The sequence below is a fragment of the Solenopsis invicta genome, chromosome 1 (genome assembly GCF_016802725.1).
Source record: "Solenopsis invicta isolate M01_SB chromosome 1, UNIL_Sinv_3.0, whole genome shotgun sequence".
In the NCBI taxonomy this organism is placed as follows: Eukaryota; Metazoa; Arthropoda; class Insecta; order Hymenoptera; family Formicidae; genus Solenopsis; species Solenopsis invicta.
Genome location: NC_052664.1, coordinates 9,373,241 through 9,393,731, shown reverse-complemented (window position 1 = coordinate 9,393,731; position 20,491 = coordinate 9,373,241). Strand labels below are relative to the sequence as shown.

Here is a 20,491-nt window from a genome sequence, read left to right as displayed (position 1 = left end):
AAAATCCGCAAACCACGCCCCTTTTTCGCTTCGGATACCGCTCAGACCCCAGGTGTACCAACTTCGAAAAATTAAATGTTTGATAATATCAGGTTACTACAACTGTTATGATTGCATCTTTGTCCCACTCTGCTATATGTTCGTTGTGTCCTTTTCTCTGAAAGAATTGCAGTTTGTACCGTTTGTAGTACGCGTGATTTCGAAAGACGTAATTCGAGAGATTTTATGTGAAATATACCGTTTGTTTTCTGTTCCTGAACTCCCTGAATTAGTGTACACTTAAAATAAAATGGATATATATTTGAAAGTTAGTGAAAGCAAGAAAGAATGTTCCAGTGTAGTCTAGTGCAGGAATAGAAAACAAGCCTTTAGTGAAGATGGTGCGTCGGTGCATTGTAAAATAAATAAGAAGCAATACTTAAAAAATGATGAAAGGAGAAAAAATAAAAAAATGAAAAAATTATTTCCGCAACAAAAACATAATTTTTGCAACAAAAAATAAACATAGACCAACTTTTGGTGACTTAGTCAACGATTTGCGAAAATTTTTAAAGAAAGACTGATTCTGCTTCCTTTAGAGTGTTATTATCTCAACAAGATTGCATCGACTTTCGTGGTAGATGAGCAACCTATACAAGTCAAACTTCCACAAAAATTAATCAAAGTTTGTAAAATATCAATTTTACATTTACTCGCGGCATTTTGTGCAGATCGAGTAAAACGATCGCGGCTTTTCAAGCGGAACGATCTTAAGAATTTTATACATTACTCGCGGCATTTTATGCGGATTGAGTAAAAAAATCGCGACTTTTCAAACGGAGCGATCTAGAAAAAGCACTATATATAGTGCAGTTTGCGGCCTTATGGCGGATCGAACTAATTTGGGAGATAATTAACTGAGAATTCTTTAAAATTAAATTTTTGTATTTGTTTTTTCTTTTTATATATTGAAAGAGACCTTCAAAGAGTCATTTTATTGCATTTTATGTAATTTTATTTGAAGCCTTTCCAGTTTAATTTATGTTAATATATGAACAAACTTCTTCAATTATTGTAAAATATTAAAAAATATTACTTACATGCAAATCACACTCTTCCTTCTGTTCGAGGCTCTCGTACGATATTCACGTATGCGATAAAAAAAGACCGAGAGAATACAACATGATGTGCGTGCAACGAAGACAACTACATTCAGTTGTAACAACTTTGTGGAGTTAAATAAGATTGGTACACCTGGGGTCTGAACGGTCAGAAAACAAGCGAGAGGGCAAAGAATCAGAGAGAGATGCTTGCAAACTGCACACACCATGTTACTTCCACCATGCAGCCATACAGCAAACACATGCCGTTACCGTTTGAATTTAAACGGTTCGTATGATGTATGTATACGCGTTTTTGGTTGATGGCGTTGTTGTCGCTGCATCATAGCGTTCCAAAGTTCCGAAAAAATGTCCCGACAATTTTTGCACCTCGCGAGCGTATTGGTTCCTACATGCTGGATTCACACTGCATTCAATGTGCATCGTACGACGTTCTGCAACCAATCAAAATGCAGGATTTTACTTCGTACGACAAATTACAAACAAAATCCTGCTTTCTGATTGGTTGCAGAGCGTCGTACAACACAATTAAGGTTGGTTTATGCAGGCCATAACCGCTAACTTATGCCGGAATCTATAAAAAATTGACCAATCATAATTAGTTTATAGAAGAATAATCGACTATGATTGGTCAATTTCTTACAGATTACGGCATAAGTTAGAGGTTATGGCCTGCATAAACCAACCTTAACTCGTCTACAGGACAAAATATGCAAAAGTACAGATATGTATCTACACCGTGAATGAGATGTAAATAAATTGGTTCGTCACTCCTGTCGGCCCTTAATTTTCATTAATTATAAATAAATTATTATTTCCTAAACGGGTGTACATACAGTCGTGAGCTAAAAGGATGCAACACATTTTTTTCGATGGTTTTTGGAATGTAGACTTGCTCATCGAATGGCGAACGTCATTGGTTTATCTGTGGATCCAACCAATTACGTTCGCCTATCGATGAGCAAGTTTACATTCCAAAAACCATCGAAGAAAATGTGTTGCAACTATAATGAACACGACGGTACAGTCGCCTGCATTATAGTTGCGACACTTTTTCTTCGATAGTTTTTGGAATGTAGCCTTGCTCATCGAGCGGCGAAAGTAATTGGTTAGATCCACAAGTAAGAACTAATCACGTTCACAGCTCTAGTTATAGTTGCGCGTTCAGAAACGCATCGAAAGAAAAGTGTCGCAACTATAATGCAGACGACTGTACAGTCGTGTCAAAGCGTCAACACATTGTTCAAAATTTTTTTGTTAAAAAACGTACTGTAATGCCTGATATGTACGATATAATACTGCGGGAGCATTTCGTAATTAGCTGCGAGTTATTTTTATTGCAATACAAAGCAATATCATATATTTCTAAGTTTTTATTATTACAATTTGATGCATCAGTTACTAATGTCTATTTTCCATTATTGGCGGTTTTATTTACTGTCGTAATTAAATTTAATCAAGAAGTAAAATATAATATATTTATATTTGATAATGAAATACAGTTTCCAGATGAATCTTCTTTCAATTCCATATGAAGCAAAATTTTTTTATTGCACTTTGAAATTGCTTTAAACTAGGATTATTGCATCTAAATTGCTGTCTTATAATACTAAACATAAGTTCTAAATGATCTTGACTTAATTTGTAAGTGCAAATATATTATAACAAAGAATTTAGTTTTTTGTAAAGTATAATCCCATTAAACATTTAATTGAAATACAAGAACCTAAAAATCTAGCGTTTCTACGAGAATTAATGAGCATGTTACAATATGGAGTTTTTTTTAAATTGGAAATATATTCGAAACATTTATTTAATTTTGCATACATGATGTTTCTATTTCTAAAATTAATTTGTGCCTTATAATCGTATTGTTTCATATTTCGACTATTTTGCGCAGTCCACCGGTTGAGCACGAGGTTTAATTTAACTCAGGCAATACGATACAGCCAGCGTGGTCAACTCAAGGTCCGTGGATTGGCGTTGGAGGGGAAGGAAGGTCGTTGCATCCACTTCAACGATGTGGAACGAAAATGGCGGCGGCCATACTTTTACTGCACACTCGCTCACTCACACAACTAATAGCTGTAGTACCTTACTATCTACGTACATACACTAACACTGACTCGCTGTCTCGAAAATGGCGGCTATGCAACGACCTTCCTTCCCCTCCAACGCCAATCCACGGACCTTGTGGTCAACTCCTATATGAAGTTTCAGACCGCGTTAGTTCATTTTCGTATATTCGCCCAGGTGGCGGTAGATCTTTAACGGCCATCTTAGGTAATCTATAGCCGTGTGACAATGGCTTTGTTTACACCGAATACTTGATACGCGTAATATTTAATAACTTTCTATTCAATTATCTTAATTTCGGTAATAAATTTAATGAATAGTATATTAAACTGGTACAATATGAATCAAGATAATTAATTAAATATAGGTATCACGTATACATTTACACATATTGTCAAAATTAAGACAATTTAATAAAAAGTTACTTGTTAGTATGCGTGTCAAGTGTTCGGTGTAAACTAGGTCAATTAACGTATCTGTTATAGGTTATATTATCTATTTAATATAAAAATAAAATTATTACTCGATTAAGTGGATCAAGTTCAATACGTTCGTCAGCGAGTGAACGTAGCTGCATTAAAGACATCGACTGTGAAATTATTGGTAAATTAAATAGATTTAAACATATAATTAATAATAACTATTCCGTACAGAACAAAAACTTTACACAATGTGATTTACATAACGTTATGTGAATATTTGTTCAACATTAAAACAACATTACAACGTTATATACCCTAGTAGTATTTTCTGGCATTTTCTGCAAGACAGAATCTGCGTGCAGTTAATTGCAGTAGAATTGAGTCAGATGTGCAGAAGATTATTCCCAAAAGAGCCATGCTGGCAGATTGCTAGCAGAGGGAGGGTCCCAGATGCGCACAGACCCGATCGGACACCACCAATCACGTAATCTAATCTAACCCAACCAACGGAAATACTCTAGGCATCGGCCGTTATAATTGGTGGTGTCCAATTGGGTCTGTGCGCATCTGGGACCTTCCCCTAGCCAGATTGGTTCAATATTCGTGCACTGTACTTGTATATGAACTGCTTGCAGAAACTTGGTACAGATATTGAGCTATCTTGAAGCAGATTCTTCCCGCAACTGCAGTCTGTAAGCAGTCTAGCAAAGTTCTTCAGCAGAATGGCATAAGATTCTTTTAACAGAAGTAGCGCGCAGATCTTGTGCAAATATTGCACAAATATGATCTGCAGATTTCTGCAAGTTTCTTACAACAGAAATGACGCGCAGATCTTGTGCAGATTCTGCTTAATCAGCAGCAAAAAGATCTGCTGCCACCGCTAGGTGGCCACGCCGCGGAAGATCTCGTGAGTCGAGTGCGGCCACAGGCGTTATATCTAGGCGCTACCGTGGCTGACTTTTCAGCTCATACTCCAGTGAGATTTTTATGAGCTCTGTGTTGTAACCTCAAGACGAATACTCGCTCTTATTTTTTTTAAACATGATGTGTATGTGGAACGCTGTTCCACATAAAATTTTATATTTTTACATGTAAATAACAATTGTATTGTTATTTAATCTTGTACATAAATGAGATATTTAATTCAAATTTAATCCGTTTTTAATCCATTTTAAGACTATACTAAAATATTCTGGTGAAAGAATTTTTTACAAATCATGCAGCAGATATATATACAAATTTCTTGCAAGAATTTAACTGGCAGAATCTTTAAGAATTTACTGCAAGATTTACAGCAGTCTTGCAGAAAATTGCTACTAGGGTATGTAGCAAATATCTTGAAAGACTGTTGATAGATTTACAGCAGATACATTCAAGTTTCTTGCAAAAATCTGCCAACAGAGATATGTGCAAGTTTCTTGCAAGAATCTGACTGCAGAATCTTTCAAAAGAATTGAACAGAATGAGGAAGCAGATCATAACGTCCTGTTGGCAGAATCTTTTAAGAATCTGCTGCAAGATTTACAGCAGTCTTGCAGAAAATTGCTACTAGGGTAACATCTAAATGTCCAGATTAAGTTATAATATAATATAAAATGTTGATTTTCTAACATTACTTTCTGTGAACATTTATACGTTGTTCCAACGATGTGTAAAGTTTTTGTTGGAATAAATTACTATTAGTGTTAATTAGTTAACAATTAATATGTTAATAAATAACTTATTAATTTATGTAAATGAAATTATACAGGATAATATTCTGTATACATTACATTAATTGTTAGAAATAATAAAAATACACATACACACACTCTATTTTATGCATGATGCATTATGCTAACAACAAAATGCATTTATATTTTTAATTTTTTTTTACTTTTGCTTTGCAGTTCTTAATTTTAATGATGGTAAAAGTTGAATGGTTCTGCATTGTACCAAGCTGTAAATCAAATTCAAGGACGCCTGGTCATTTTTTCCCAAAGAGTCCAATATTATCAGAAAAATGGAAAGAAGCTGTAAATAATAGTATAATTTTAAATATCTCATCAGAAGAATTAAGAAAATATAGAGTATGTCACTTGCATTTTTTACCTGAAGATTATATTTATATTCAAAATCGTCGAAGACTGAAACATAATACAGTATCTAGTGTAAATATATATAATACGCAGACAGTTACAAACAGTACAGAAATAAATGATGCAAACAGAGAGACAAATGATGCAAATACAGAAATAAATGATGCAACTGACATACAGTTGCATTCACAATCTGAAACAAATACTGAATTACATTTACAATCTCAAACCAGTAATGAACCTGGACCTTCTACAAGTAATTTTATATGTGCAGAAACAAATATGCAAAACGATCAAAATAATATCACAAATAAGGTTAATAGTCCATCACGAATATCAAGAAATATACTTGGATCTGTTACAAGACAACGTCATTTAACACCAAAAGCACAAAAAATATATAAGAAAGCCGTAACATTAGCGAAGGAAAAAAATCGAATAAAAAGACAAATAATAGATTATAAAACACGCCTAAAAGATGCAAAGAAGTTATCAAATACTCAATTTTGTAAAAAGTTTAACAGTTTAACTCCAACGCAAAGATTGTTTTTCAATATGCAATTACGAAATACAAAATATGCTCCAAAGGTACATTTCAAAACATTATTTAATGAATTAAAATCTTCATTAGAATCAATATGTCCTGAACGTAGTTCACAATATTTCAGTAATATATATTTTGATTCAGAAACATACAATAATGTAAATTTGCAATTGTAAATAGTGTGATTTGTAAATATTTTTTTTTATATTATATTATATATTATTATTATATTATTATATATTATTATTATTATTTCTGTGTGCTATTTTGTTATTTATTAATAGGGAAGAAGATTTACACTTGACAAAAAAATTTTAGCATTGTCGCTGTATAAACAATCTGGATTTTGTTATAAATTATTATCAAAATTATTTGTTTTACCAAGTGCTACATCTCTAAAATGTTTGCTACGAACAATTTCTTTACAACCAGGAATTAATAAATTTATTTTTGAGCATCTTCGGCAACACATAGCACAAATGAAAAATGAAACAGACAAATTATGTATATTAATGTGGGACGAGATGTCATTAGAAGCCAATTTGCAATATGACCAATTGAATGACAGAATAATTGGTTTTGAAGATTGGGGACATAAACGTACACCCAAGGACTTTGATTCTGTCCATGAGGAAATTTTCCAAACTAAGAAGTCACCACTTTCTACATATTCGCAGTTCATGATTAATGAAACGACTAGAGCTTATTGGTCGTTACGTTAATCATGAACTGTAAGTATGTAGAAAGATAGCGACTTCTCAGTTTGGAAAATTTCCCCATGGACAGAATCAAAGTCCTTGGGTGTACATCACTGATAGCCGATCATGTTTTGGTTTTTATGGTAACAGGAATTTTGAAAAGATGGAAAATTCTATTATCTTACAACTTCTACAATAGTCAAACAAAATCTGCACAGTTAATTAGATGCATAAAAGAAATTATAAAAGAATTATCTCAAGCTGGTTTGACAATAATTGCAACTGTATGCGACCAAGGGGGACCAAATATGACATCCATTAAGAAACTTCTCGAGGATTCAAGAAGTAAATGTATACAAAAAGGTCAAGAATATCGTAAGTATTCTGTTTTAATTAATATATATTAGACATATAATAGAAATATAAAATAATTTTTAATTTTTTTGAAGGAGGTTTTATTGAACTTTTTGGGCAAAATATTGTACCTATCTATGATCCACCGCATCTTTTAAAAGAAATTCGTAATAATTTATTATTTAAAAATTTGGAAATTAATATCACTAATTCAGGAATAAAGGAATGACAGTTTACATCATGGGACATCATTGATCAGGCATATAAAATGGATATTTACACAAATACATTAAATTGTCAATTGCCAACATTAACCGATGAACATGTTATTAGATCAAAAATAAAAAAGATGATAGTTAAATGTGCTGCTCAAATTTTTAGTGCAAGATTAAGATATATATTGAATACAACAACAAAATCAAAGGTAATTTGATAAGTAATAGTTATAACTTTCTTTTATTTTGCATTGTGTATGTGTGTTTATTTATTTATTTATTTACTTTGCAGGAGGATTTGTTGACACAGATTGGTCCACTACAAATACCAAAGGCAGGATATGACACAGCAATAGTGTTAGATTTTTTCAACAAAGTTTTTGATTCCGTGAACGCACATACTTTGCATCCAGAGACTTCTTTACGTGTTGCGGTAACAAAAAATAGCAAACACCATGATTTTTGGCCACATGCTACTAAATTATTGTCCGATATGGGGTGACACTCTTTTGGACACAGCACGATTGGACACCAACCAATCATCTTGACTTATCTAACCAAACTAACGGAAAAACTCTAGGCATCGGCCGCTGTGAGTGGTGGTGTCCAATCGTGCGGTGTCCAATCGTGCGCACCCCTCCGATGTGCGATATGTAGATCCGAAAACTAAGCAACCAGTTAAGTGCATACCGTCATTAAAAAATTGGAGTTTTACTCTACGTGGATTTCAGAACATATGGAAAATAGTTGATAACGCAGGTATAAAATTTTTAAAGACAAGAAATATTAATCAAGATCCACTAGAAAATTTTTTTGGTATGATTCGTAGTCACGGACATAGAAATATTAATCCTTCGTATAACCAATTTTGTGGATCATATAAAACATTATTAATTAATAATTTAACAGCAAAACAGTCTATGGACTCTAACTGCGAAGATAAAAATGACGGTAATTTATTATTTAATTTAAAACAATTTGTGAAAATTGTTTCTCATGTAAATAATGCATCAGAACAAATAGTTGAAGAAGACTCTGTAGCATTCCAAAATAACACAATAATATATAACATCTCATCACATAAAAATAATAGTCAAATGTATGTTTTTGGTTGGATTGCAAAAAAGATTTTATCTTTGAAACAGTTTAAAAAATGTTTAGAGTGTAAACAGAGTCTTCTAACAACAGATATAACATCTGAAGAATATGTGCAACAACTAGTCGGGGTGCGCACGATTGGACACCGCACGATTGGACACCACCACTCACAGCGGCCATTGCCTAGTTTTTCCATTGGTTTGGTTAGATAAGTCAAGATGATTGGTTGGTGTCCAATTGTGCTGTGTCCAAAAAAGTGTCACCCCAACTTGTCCATAGAGAATATGTACGAGAAAAACCTTCTTTAACTTATCCATCAATGACTTTTTTCAAACACGCATTTATTAAAGCCGATTCTATTTTAAATAAAAATATTTCTTTATTATTTCGCAGAAATGTTTCTACTTTGTTGTATACACTTTTAAACGATAAATTAAGTTTAGATTTTATACGTTGTAATAAACATAAAGAAGAATTAAAACATGTTGTAATACAAAAAATTACAAAACTGTTTTTATATACATTTTGTAAAATAGTCAATAAAATTTTATCTGGTCGTGACACTCGATATATTTCTACAAATATTATATTTCAGCAAGCTATTGAACATTATAAAAAAAAGCAAAAACGATTTATAAAAAAAATGTAAATATTTTGACAATATATCAAATACAATATATTAAATATTTATAGTAATGTTTCTCAAAATTTATTTTATTCATATATTCTTATTAAAGTTGCAATTATTAAGTTTATAATTAATAATAACTATAATGCTTTTAAAATACTTTAATTAAACTAATGATATGACCAATGTAATGATTTATTTTTTAGTTTATAACTTTATAGTTGCAACTTTTGTTATTTTTTTTTAATTTTACTATTGCTAATAAATATATTGTATTAAGATGCAATTTCACGCAGCGAGTAAAAGCTGGCGTTTTACCCCCACTCAATCGCAACGCAAAGCAGCGTTAAAAAGCTAAACGCTATCGCCTCTATCCTTTTCATGTAGCGAATAAAAGCTGGCGTTTTACTCTTACTCTACCCAACTCCACCGCAACGCAAAGCAGCGTTAAAAGCGGCAATTGCTAAGTACATAATCTGACAAAAATGGAGTTGGAATATTATAATCAATATATCAAGTATGTAAAATATTATAAACACACAGTGGCGGTTATAGCTGAAATTAGAAGACGACGTATAGCTGCTGCAATTGCTGCAATGTATTTGTTAAAAAAAGAAAAAGAAATAGATATAAAAAAAAAGTTTTGGGTAGCTCCGATTTTTGTAAATCGTAATGAGCACAGTTTCTTCTTTGCATCGGGCCGAAATTGTTACTAATGTATTTACCTCTTTTAGGATAAAAATAATATGAATTTTTATCTATGTAACATTCATTATATCCCTCCATACAAGAGTGCCGATATATTTCTTCACTTTCTTATATGGTACAAACAATTGTTTTGCACACACCACAAGTATATGAGGGTATAACAGAATTTCCTACAATATAAAAAATATTATTAACAAAACAATTATTAACAAAATACAACAAATAAAGCTATCTAACATAAATAAATAAAAAACAAAAAGCAACCTAGCCTAAAAGTATGCTTACTATATGTATATAATATATACTAACTTTGTTTGTATTTTCAGGTGATGTCGATTGATTTTAGTCATAATTTTTTTCTTATATATTCACTTTTGGAAGGTAATTAATTTGGAATGTAATATTTAAATTTCAGCGTCGTTTTGCTAAAAGTTGGACTGTGTCGAACTTTGAGCGTTTATTCTCTGAATTTGCCACATTGATGAAAATTGATGGAGAAGGGGTAAACGCCAGCGTTTAGTCGTTAAAAGTTGGACTGTGTCGAACTTTGAGCGTTTATTCGCTGGATTCGTCAAATTGATGGAGAGAGGGTAAAACGCCAGCTTTTATTCGCTGCGTGAACTTGCGCCTTTAGGGAGGGTTCCAATAGCGCACATCCCGATAGCCCACCAACCAATCATCTTGACTTATCTAACCCAACCTACGGAAAATCTCTAGGCATCTGCCATTAGGTTTGTTCGAGTTGCTTGAAATCCCCAAAAATTTTTGCACTCGAGATGAGATAAATACATATTTGATCGTAAAAAAGAGAGAAACGACAAAGAAATTAATTCAAAAAAGGCAGCAACACGAACAGGCCTATTGTGAGTGGTTTGTGTGCTATCGGGATGTGCGCTATCGGGACCCGCCGATTGTATTAGAGGTCGTCCATATTGAATATTAGTTCGTTTACGTATATTCGCCTAGGTGGCGATAAAAACACTATTCTACAGCAAACTATGGGAGTTGTTTATTTATTTACTTATATGATCTGTGGATACAGCGTTGAGTTGTCATGAATCATAAAAGTACTAGAGAGAGTCACGCCTAATATTTTTCGGTCCTAGTGGAAACCAACTCAACTTGGGTTATCGTAAACACCCAATATAAACTTAGTGATTCATTAAATATTCGTTTCTATGGCCGGTATTCATAGTCGAGTCTTATTTCAAGATTGTCTTAAGCAACGTTTTAAGATGCTAATACGGCTTTCTGATTGGTTGATAGCATCTTAAGGTGATACTTAAGACAATCTTAAATATAAGAATCGACTATGAATACCGGCCTATATTCATTTCCTTTTTATTTATCAGCATCATAGGCTATAGGCTTTAAAGGGCCTTGCACATGAAATGCATAACATAACAAGCACAACATAAGACCGATGGACCAATGAGCATCCAGCATAAAGTCGCCATATTGATTTACATAAGATTCTCATTGGTCCAGAGGCCTTATGTTTATGCTCTGTTATGCCCTTAAAGGGCCTCGCACATAAAATGCATAACATAACAAGCAGAACATAAGGCCGATGGGCCAATGAGCATCCAGCATAAAGTCGCCATATTAATTTACATAAGATTCCCATTGATCCAGAAGCCTTATGCTACGCTTATGCTCTATTATGCATTTCCTGTGCGAGGCCCTTTATACTGTGCTATAGGTGGAACTTCATTGAATACATAGAACGAACGTAATTTATTCCGTTTGTTTTCTGTTCCTGAACTCTCTAAATAAGTGTACACTTAAAATGAAATAGATAGATGTTTCAAAGTTAGCGAAAGCAAGAAGGAACGTTCCAGTGCAGTCTAGTGCAGGAATAGAAAACAAGCCTATTGTTTACTGAAGAGAGGAAAGAATGCATTTATGAAATAGCAGAAAGGATCATTGAATACTAACTAATGTCATAAAAGATACTTTTAATTATAAAAAAAGACAATTTAAAAAATCAATATTATATTTCCAAAATTATTAATTTATAGTATAAAATTTCACAATTTTATATAAAGTTTCTTATACAATTTCTTTTTTTTTTTGTTTCTATAGTTTGGCAGAACAGAAGCGTCATTTACCGTTAAAATTCTTGAAATTCTAATTCAAAAAGCTTTTGTATAACATCATCTATTTGCAACTCCTTTGCGATTTCCATTATTAACTCATCTACAAGCTTATCAGATATCCTGCAAACAATATCATTCATAGTAAATACATTTAGAATAAAGTTTTGGAAGTAATATAATGTTATATTTACCAAGCAACAATGTCCCATGGTTTATTTTGCGTATTGCTAGAATACATTGGTATTGATTGCATCAATCTCTGATATTCACGCCTATATTTTAAAAAATTTATTTCTGTTTCTTCGAAAACAACAAGTTTGATGTTATTCAGCGAGTCTGCCATGAGTTTTCCCTCTTTTACCTATTACGTTTATCACATAATCAACATACACTTTTTCATTTGAGTCTCAGGACACCTTTAAAAATGTATTACACCCATTTGTATAAATGTGTGAATATACATATATATATGTATATATATATATATATTTTTTTTTTTTTAACTTATACACATAAACACTATGTTTATAACACTATTTTTTTGCATTCTATTTTAAACAATATATATTTCTATAGTTTGTAATTATTTTTTATTGTTATAAAAAAGGTAAAAAATGACAAAAATCTCAATTTTTTGTATAAATATTTAAAATGTCTTGTGTAAACTTTTATTGTAATTAGAAGCTCAGCCGTTCAGTAAGTAAAAAGAAAGAAAAGAAATTATAATTAATATACCTATAAGATCATAAAATGTACAACACATTTCATACATAAATCAAGATATAAATCAAGAAATGGTCACCAATAATCAGCGCAAAACTTGGTATGCAAATAATTTCCTAGGTGATTTTCTATGCATTTTCTAGTCTGTAACACTTATCAAACACTTAAAAAAATTAAGCTGCAAATTAAGTGTTTGAAAAGGCAAGAGGTAATAGAGAAAGTCTCATAGCAAATAAAATATTATCATATGCCTTGATGGTCAAATTGCCTAAAATGCTCGGAAATGCACAGAATGTAGAGATCCAAAGCCTGGGTGAGGTTATTTTCACAATAAATTCTTAGTAATTTTTTAGTATAAAGAGATCTTATAGATGCTTATTATGTTATTAAATTAATTAACAATTTAACATTGTAATATTGCTTTTTTGGTTCAAGTTAAAAGTTGTGTTTCAAGATCGACGAGCATGAAACGCGTAGGAACTAGAAAATATATACAAAATCATCTAGGAAATTATTATTTGTGCACTAAGATCTACTTTCACGGTTGTTTGGCCATTTTTTTATTTAAATTTGTTAATAAATTGTTTATTTACAGAATAACTAATCATTGCATGGCAATAAAACTTTACATAATCTTGAATACTTAAAGTATTTATTTCAAAAAATTCAGATTGTCATTTTTTAATACATTTACCATTAGAGTATATTTCTATTTTTTATTAAAATAATTTTTTATCTAGGTAAAAAAAGTGCCATCAATTTTTTGTATTACTTTCAAATACATTATATAGAACAATGTAATTTATTATTTTGAAAATAGGTATAATACATCTTTAACTATTTTTCATCATTCATTTATTTATAATTTACCTTTGTTTCAAGATCCGAGAATTCCGTTAAACTCTCACAATCTGCTTGACATGATGCGTCACAATAGCGTGGAACTTTTGATGCATTTTCTACTGACGACACACAAATCAGTTGCATGTTATCGCCGGTTTTCCGTATTTCGGTCAAAGTTCTTGCAAAACAAAATATTAAATTAAGCTTCATTTCTTTAGTTATCAAAGGTAAAAAGTAAGAAAACTTGTATTTTTTATAAAATATAATATAGATTTTTCTCACACCTGTTTGTTTTAAGACATTCACATTCACTGCTACCTGAATAACATACATCACAGCTTGTACTCGCATTCATAGTTTTAAGTGATTGATATTTCTTCAGAAATTGCATTAATGCCTCCGTAGTTTTAGAGTAAGTAGTTTTAGAGTAAGCTAGCCTCGTCTCTGATTCATTTTGCTACATATAAATTTGTAATGCTTACGATAGATTCAAATTATCAAAATAATTGAATTTCATTTTCTAAAAATTTCAGAAGATATAATTTGAACAGCATTGCTGTAGGTACCTTATTAGAAACAAAAGACATGAAGTCTGCTATAACCGGCACTAAGTTAGATAAATGTTCATCTGTAATCATTGTTTCTCTTTTCATGAATTCATTATCATTATTTGTGGAAGTGTTTTTAACAATATTTTCTATAGTTTCTGATTGTTTCTGATTTTGTGACTTGCCCGAACATTTTCTTGGCGCTTTAGATATTCTTCTTGTAAGCATTGCATTATTGTGCCTTTCTTGTATTTCAAAGTTACTAGCCTGCAAAATGGACAAAGTATTTGAATTGTAAAGAAAAATTACTGACATTGTTTTATTGAAAAATATCTTTGATTTTAGAGAGAGAGGGAGAGAATGAGTAAGTTCCAAAAAATTTTAAATTAGAAAAAACATTTTTTAAATTATTAGCATAAAATAGTTTTTTATCCTTTTTATTTTAATGCATAATTTAAATTGTGTAAAAAATTTTGGAACTTTCCAGTAGCCAATTCAAAGATATTTTTTAAATAAAAAATGTCTTGTCAATGGTAATTTGTTTTAGGATTCTCTGTTAATATTAGAACCAGAGTTGTACTATAAATTTCAAGATTATATTTACATGGATTATTTATATATTATGTTTGTTAGATTTGCATGAATCTTTTTCATGTAGACAATATAAGCAATGTAAATTATTATAAATTAATATAAATTGAATAATACAATACAGTAAAAAATAATTAAGTTATAAGATTATTAATATATCTAACATCTAACTTTTTAGTATAGATAAAATAAAAGTATAAAAATAAAAAAACGAAATATAATTTTTATTATTACTCATGAAATCTGAATCGTCTATGATTCATAACTATTGCTTACATAGACGACATATAAAATATAGTTTACATTGTATACACATAACATAAATTATTTATAATTTATGCATAAACATCTAACCCTGGTTATAATAAACCTTATATTTATGTAAGTATTCTTTACATTATCTGACTCTATAGGTAATATATCCATCATAGTCTTTATATCCTCCTCTTTCGTGAATGCTTTATGTTTCCTGATACTAGTCTGATTTGCATCTTTAGATGATGTTACAGGACTAGGATATAGCTGATCCGATATTGGTTCATTAGAGATCTTTTTAACATTTATTGCATTATATTTTTTATCTTTTTGATGATAATCTAAAAGATAATGAATATAGTGTATACAAATTAAAATACTGCAATTGATATAACTTGCTAATATATAAAATGTTAAAAAGGAAAAAAATATATAAATTATTTGACGTACTTGTTTTAGGTTTAAAACTATTTTTGGAAACTTTGGTATCCATGCTATACATACTCAACCGATTAGATAATTGTTTGCGATTGAGTCGCTTCTTATTTGTTGAATGTGGAGTAAAAGATGCCATTGACGGAGTTTTGTTAGTATCAAGGAAGTCTTTATCCGCATGGAACTTCAACTTTGATAAAATGGCATTGCATTTGATTTCGAGCTCTTTCCCCTGCAAATAAAAAGAAAACTTCTAAACAAATTTGAATTTAATATATCTTACAGTTTTGTGAAATTAAAAAAAATACAATACTGTAATCATCAGTTACCATAAATTCATATTAATAAATAATATTACCAGCGACAGAACATCGGTGTCCCCAGAGTCAAAATAGTTTAAGTGAAGTCTGTCGCACATAGTCTTCATATCAAGAACTACTTGCAGTATCTCTTTAACCTTCCCGGGATGTCCCTTGGGAATAGAACTGGGAATGTGTTTACAATATGCGACTAATGCGTGCAGCAACAGCTGATGAGCAGCTAGAAGTTTATGCTCGATGGCGTGCATATGAAGTCCCAAATTTCTGTGATTTGGCCTTATTATTGCGCGCGGCGAGATAATGCACATATGCCTTTGGATATCCTTGACGTATCTATTAAGATCGTACAGATAGTTCCTTGAGAATCGTACGACAAATTCAGCGACGCACTGCTGCCGCTTCTGCAGTTCCTTGATCCCATCCGGCGCAGAGATATTTCTTAGTCTGAACGCGATTTCGTCTAATAACTCACAGATCTTTCTTTGCATTGTCAGAATTTTGTGCATGGTGAATGGATCCGGCCGTATATAAATGACTCCATCTGCGACACCATCACGACGCGCACTACTTTCAGGACTAGAATTATACTCAGTGCCATTGATCGCATGATGCAACTGCCTCGAAGACTGCCTCTTTTGCGGTATTACGTGACCAGAGCGAGACCTTCTGGCATACGACTTGAAATCCTCAGACTCGTGCCTCCTTTCATAAGCAGAAATATTATCTTCCTCAGGAATCGTAAGCAGCAAATTAGTACTACCTGTCCCGATATCTTTCATAATCGACGTATTCTTTGAAGCCGAATCCCTGATATTATTTACCTATTATTATGTGAACTTTAGCGATCTATAATTAATGTTTCTCTTAGTATTATTTTCATAAAAGATTCCCTTACCTTTGGCTTTCTCTTCTGATTGTTTCCAGTTTTACATTCTTTCCACATTCCGTCAGGCAAAATATCCAATTTTTTAAGTTCTTTATCTGCCTCTCTCATACCCTCATCCAACAGCTGTTTGATACTCTGAACGGATGACTGAATGTCATTTTTGTCATAGCTATTCAGCTCCTGTTGCTTGACGAAAGATGCCCATACGTTCTCCTCTTCCTCCTTGCATCTTTGTCTGCGTACATCTTTTACTATGTACTTGAAACGATTTGAAGGTACATACTTTAACAGAGAACAGAAATGTAGTGTTTCATCTAGTTTACTCATGCAAGTAAAATGTATGAAAATGATTTCAAACACAAATCTTAAATTTTCTACAAATTTTTTTAGTAAAATCTCTAAAATAGAAATACAATAGAATTTATTAATACATTATAATAAGATTGACTGGGGAACTTAAGCAAAATCTATCATTCCATAATCATTTAAATAATATATTCCATTTAAAATTATAAAATGATAAAATCTGCTTGAAATCTGATAATTTCTGGTGGTAATTATTATTATGTTGACAGACTACTGATACAAACTAATGCAGACTCAATTGGTAGCCATTGCATTATGTAGCACAGAATGAAAACAATATAATATTATATTTTCTAGTAAAAAAAATGATATTTGAATCAAATCTGTATGAAAATTAAATAAAACTATCAATTTACAATTTATTATTTTAATCTTTTTCTTAAGATTTCAGTCATTCATTGTGACTCTGGCTAATATTTTGTTCAAGTGTGCTACTCCCAGATAGCTAAAAAAAAAAAAAATTTTGCAAAGTGTTTGTTAGAAATTTTGTTGACAGAAAATCAATAGAAAAATATAATAGAAAGATTATAAGATTGGAAAAGTTATTTTACAGACTGTTACTGTAGAATAGTTACAGTTACAGTTTTTGGTTGTTTTCCAACAAGGTACACAGATAACACAATATAACATATAGTATGTCTAACACAAAATATTCAAACTGCGACACAGTATTACATTGCTTGACAATGTAAAAAACTTGTAAGTACAAGCATGTAAAATATATCAGTGTCATCAATTTTCCAAAATATTTTATGTTTAACTTGTAATAGTTATATTCATTTATAATATTCATTAATAATCTAAGCTGTGTAGAAGATCATTGTTCAATCATTAGTATATGAGAAATTAAGTATAGAGTTCTAATTGAAATCCAAAAACACAGCAGAACATAATGAAACACTAATGTGTTCATAGCTAGAAAATAGTTTTTCTTACTTAAAAAATAGTTGCCATTAGAAGTTATTGACTTTGAAAAGTAACACGTCTTAAAAGTAACACGACTCTCAAAAGTAACACGTAAAATTACACTTACAGTGACTCAAAAATAATAAATTATTACTTTTCAATTTTTTTTCTATTAATTTTTTATATTTATGCATTGCTATTTTTAATATAAGCAGCTCACACTTATTTTACTCATCGTACCAGATTATTTTGTATATAATAAATCAGTTATTTTAAGAATTAAAAATTAAAATATATTTTATGTGTTAATTGAATTAATAATTCATAATAGATAGAAATTTGGTAAATGTATAGGTATAAGATATATATATATATATATATATATATATATATATATATAGAGAGAGAGAGAGAGCACCATTGTGTAAAGTACGGATGAATGAATATATATTAATTGTAAATAAAGTCTCTTTCTTGGCTATTGTATATGCTGAAGGTAAATAAATACTACTAATAGGTAAGAATTTATACTTGAAATATCAATTCCAAATTATGAAATCAATATTTTTCAGCTAAAAAATGACAAATTCAATCTTTATGATTCAAATTTACGATAAAATAAGTGTTAACCTTTTTTTTGTAATAGTGCCCATTTCTTTGTAAGTGAATCAATCTTAAACCAATGGTCTAAAGCTTTTCTTTTAAAGTCTCAATTTTAATGTTTATGATAGCTATTCTCAAAAATAATTTATCACTTATTCTGATTAATACAGATCACATGTTGTCAACATGTGATTTGTATTAAGTTTAAAATATATAAAATAACTTAATTAATTACTAGTTACTTAAAAAAAAGTAACTAAGTTATAGGTAGAAAATTATATTCTCTATACTCTAATTATAGGTAGAAAAAAAAGGATAAAAAGTTAATTATTGAAAAAAAGTAGTTCTAACTTTGCGTTATAAGCAATGAGTTACTTCCCAATCCTGTAATAGAATAGTAATAAACAGAATAACAGATTAACTGTAGAAACAACAGTTAATATTAAACAAAAATAAAATAATTAATACTGAGAGCTTTTTTTCCATAAAGAGACAATTTAACACAAGAAATCATTATCTTTGTTTCACATTAAATGTTAAAGACAGAATGACTCTTGTGTCACTTGCTGGAAAGTTCTACATTGCACTGTGTCCTTATATTGCTGGAAAATGTCCATTGTTACAAAATGACAAATTCTACTTGGTTTCTATTCGCAGTCTGCTGTCTGATCATATCAGTAGGCTTTGCTGGTAGAATACGAGCTTAATATGGACGTAGGCTATTCTAGTCTGCATTATCTTATTCGAGTCTGCAAACTAATATACCACTATTTTGCTCACTGAGAGGAATATAAATGCAAAACGGACGTTACGTGCTATCCTGAGATATTTTGTGGAATCTACCTTAAAGTTATAATCATTATTATCACTTCCACAAAGAAATGGATCTTCTGTCTCGTCGTTATTCAGATGGACAGGTTCCGCGGGATTCAAAAGGAACGACATCCTGTCTCTTGGTTATGTCCGGTGCTCCGAGAAATGCGCTCATTCGCGCAATTTGCGTCCCTGCGACCGTGCCATAAACGATGGGTATCAAAGGGGAAAGTGAGAGTTTAAAAAATAGGACGTCGCGATACGACTCTGCGTGGGAACACGTGGGAATACAGAGGACGGATTTGGGAATGAGCTTTTTATTCGGGACTGTATAGACTGAAATTGGCGCGATACGAAAAATCGATTTCTCTCTCTCTCTCTCTCTCTCTCTCTCTCTCTCTCTCGCGTCATATTCTCGGGTTGTCTCATCTGCTGACGTTTCGGGGATGGTGAGCTCAAAAGGCCAATGTTTCAATGATCTCATTCAATCGATCCTGATCGATCCTCCGCAATTAAACATCACGCGATGACACACGCAAATGGAAATCCGAATTGAGGACGGGAAGGCCGAATCTTTGTATCGATTGCGCCTCGTTATCGATCGGTAGATGGGAAGCGTTTCTCGTTACACAATCTAGAATACATAAAATTTCCCTCAAACTCTCGAGGGAAGAAAAAAAAACGCGATTTGAATTCTGAAGGAGTTTTAAACCTAAACATCGCGGCGAATTCCAGTTGATTTGAAGGAACGGAACATTTTCCTCTTTTCGACAAGGAGACGAGCGTCGGGCTATGGGTTTTTGTCGCCACGCGCTCGGAAGCTATGCCGGCTATATGAGATACGATCAGAGAAGGCGTGGGCGCGGCCATGCGCTGCGCCGATCAATACTCGCGCAGTTCGGCGACGCGGGTTAACCCGTGACGAACGGGGTGTAATCGCCAGCGGTGCTCAATGCGCGGCACCTCTGTCGCGACTTCAACACAGAGAGAGAGAGAGAGAGAGAGAGAGAGAGAGAGAGAGAGAGAGAGAGAGAGAGAGAGAGAGAGAGAGAGAGAGGCCTTCCGTTATCTCGCCCGTCTTGCATTGCTGTGCGTCGCTCTTTACTACTAATTATGCGCCTTGTTTCATTTAGACGAGTCTAAGGATCCAAATTCATAAACGTTTGTCAAATCTCATCTCAA

The 20,491-nt window shown here is 31.9% G+C and overlaps 3 protein-coding genes across 4 annotated transcripts; 2 read left to right on the top strand and 1 right to left on the bottom strand.

Annotated features, from left to right (window-relative positions):
- The first annotated feature begins 3,605 nt into the window (after positions 1-3,605).
- LOC120357019 lies at positions 3,606-6,398 on the top strand. Its single transcript, XM_039446256.1, has 2 exons — positions 3,606-3,779; positions 5,488-6,398. Exon 2 carries the CDS (start codon positions 5,500-5,502, stop codon positions 6,394-6,396), a length of 897 nt encoding a protein of 298 aa, XP_039302190.1. The 5' UTR covers positions 3,606-3,779; positions 5,488-5,499; the 3' UTR covers positions 6,397-6,398.
- Positions 6,399-7,010: 612 nt separating this feature from the next.
- On the top strand, positions 7,011-9,050 carry LOC120357017. Its single transcript, XM_039446248.1, has 3 exons — positions 7,011-7,293; positions 7,368-7,696; positions 7,780-9,050. The coding sequence occupies exons 2-3, from the start codon at positions 7,541-7,543 to the stop codon at positions 7,987-7,989; spliced, it is 366 nt and encodes a 121-aa protein (XP_039302182.1). The 5' UTR covers positions 7,011-7,293; positions 7,368-7,540; the 3' UTR covers positions 7,990-9,050.
- Positions 9,051-11,985: 2,935 nt separating this feature from the next.
- On the bottom strand, positions 11,986-19,723 carry LOC105206371. Of its 2 annotated transcripts, XM_011175878.3 has the most exons (10): positions 19,340-19,723; positions 16,631-16,903; positions 15,774-16,556; positions 15,431-15,647; positions 15,122-15,321; positions 14,153-14,401; positions 13,871-14,043; positions 13,614-13,764; positions 12,212-12,381; positions 11,986-12,140 (listed from the first exon to the last, which is right to left on the bottom strand). In XM_011175878.3, exons 1-10 carry the CDS (start codon positions 19,439-19,441, stop codon positions 12,035-12,037), a joined length of 2,424 nt encoding a protein of 807 aa, XP_011174180.2. In that variant the 5' UTR covers positions 19,442-19,723; the 3' UTR covers positions 11,986-12,034. The 2 variants fall into 2 exon arrangements, with proteins under 2 accessions (XP_011174180.2, XP_039302177.1); XM_039446243.1 differs by lacking the exon at positions 19,340-19,723 and having other exon boundaries at positions 15,774-16,542; positions 16,631-16,773.
- Positions 19,724-20,491: the final 768 nt, after the last annotated feature.

Bases quoted from the DNA above. Each gene is read 5' to 3' on its own strand.
- LOC120357017 (XM_039446248.1), top strand. From the start codon at position 7,541: ATGGATATTTACACAAATACATTAAATTGTCAATTGCCAACATTAACC. The intron at 7,697-7,779 runs GTAATTTGATAA...TTTACTTTGCAG, and splicing joins ATACAACAACAAAATCAAAG to GAGGATTTGTTGACACAGAT.
- LOC105206371 (XM_011175878.3), bottom strand. From the start codon at position 19,441: ATGTCGTTCCTTTTGAATCCCGCGGAACCTGTCCATCTGAATAACGAC. The intron at 16,904-19,339 runs GTAGATTCCACA...TCTCTGTTAAAG, and splicing joins ATAATGATTATAACTTTAAG to TATGTACCTTCAAATCGTTT. The intron at 15,648-15,773 runs GTAATATTATTT...TTTTATTTGCAG, and splicing joins ACACCGATGTTCTGTCGCTG to GGGAAAGAGCTCGAAATCAA.
- LOC120357019 (XM_039446256.1), top strand. From the start codon at position 5,500: ATGATGGTAAAAGTTGAATGGTTCTGCATTGTACCAAGCTGTAAATCA.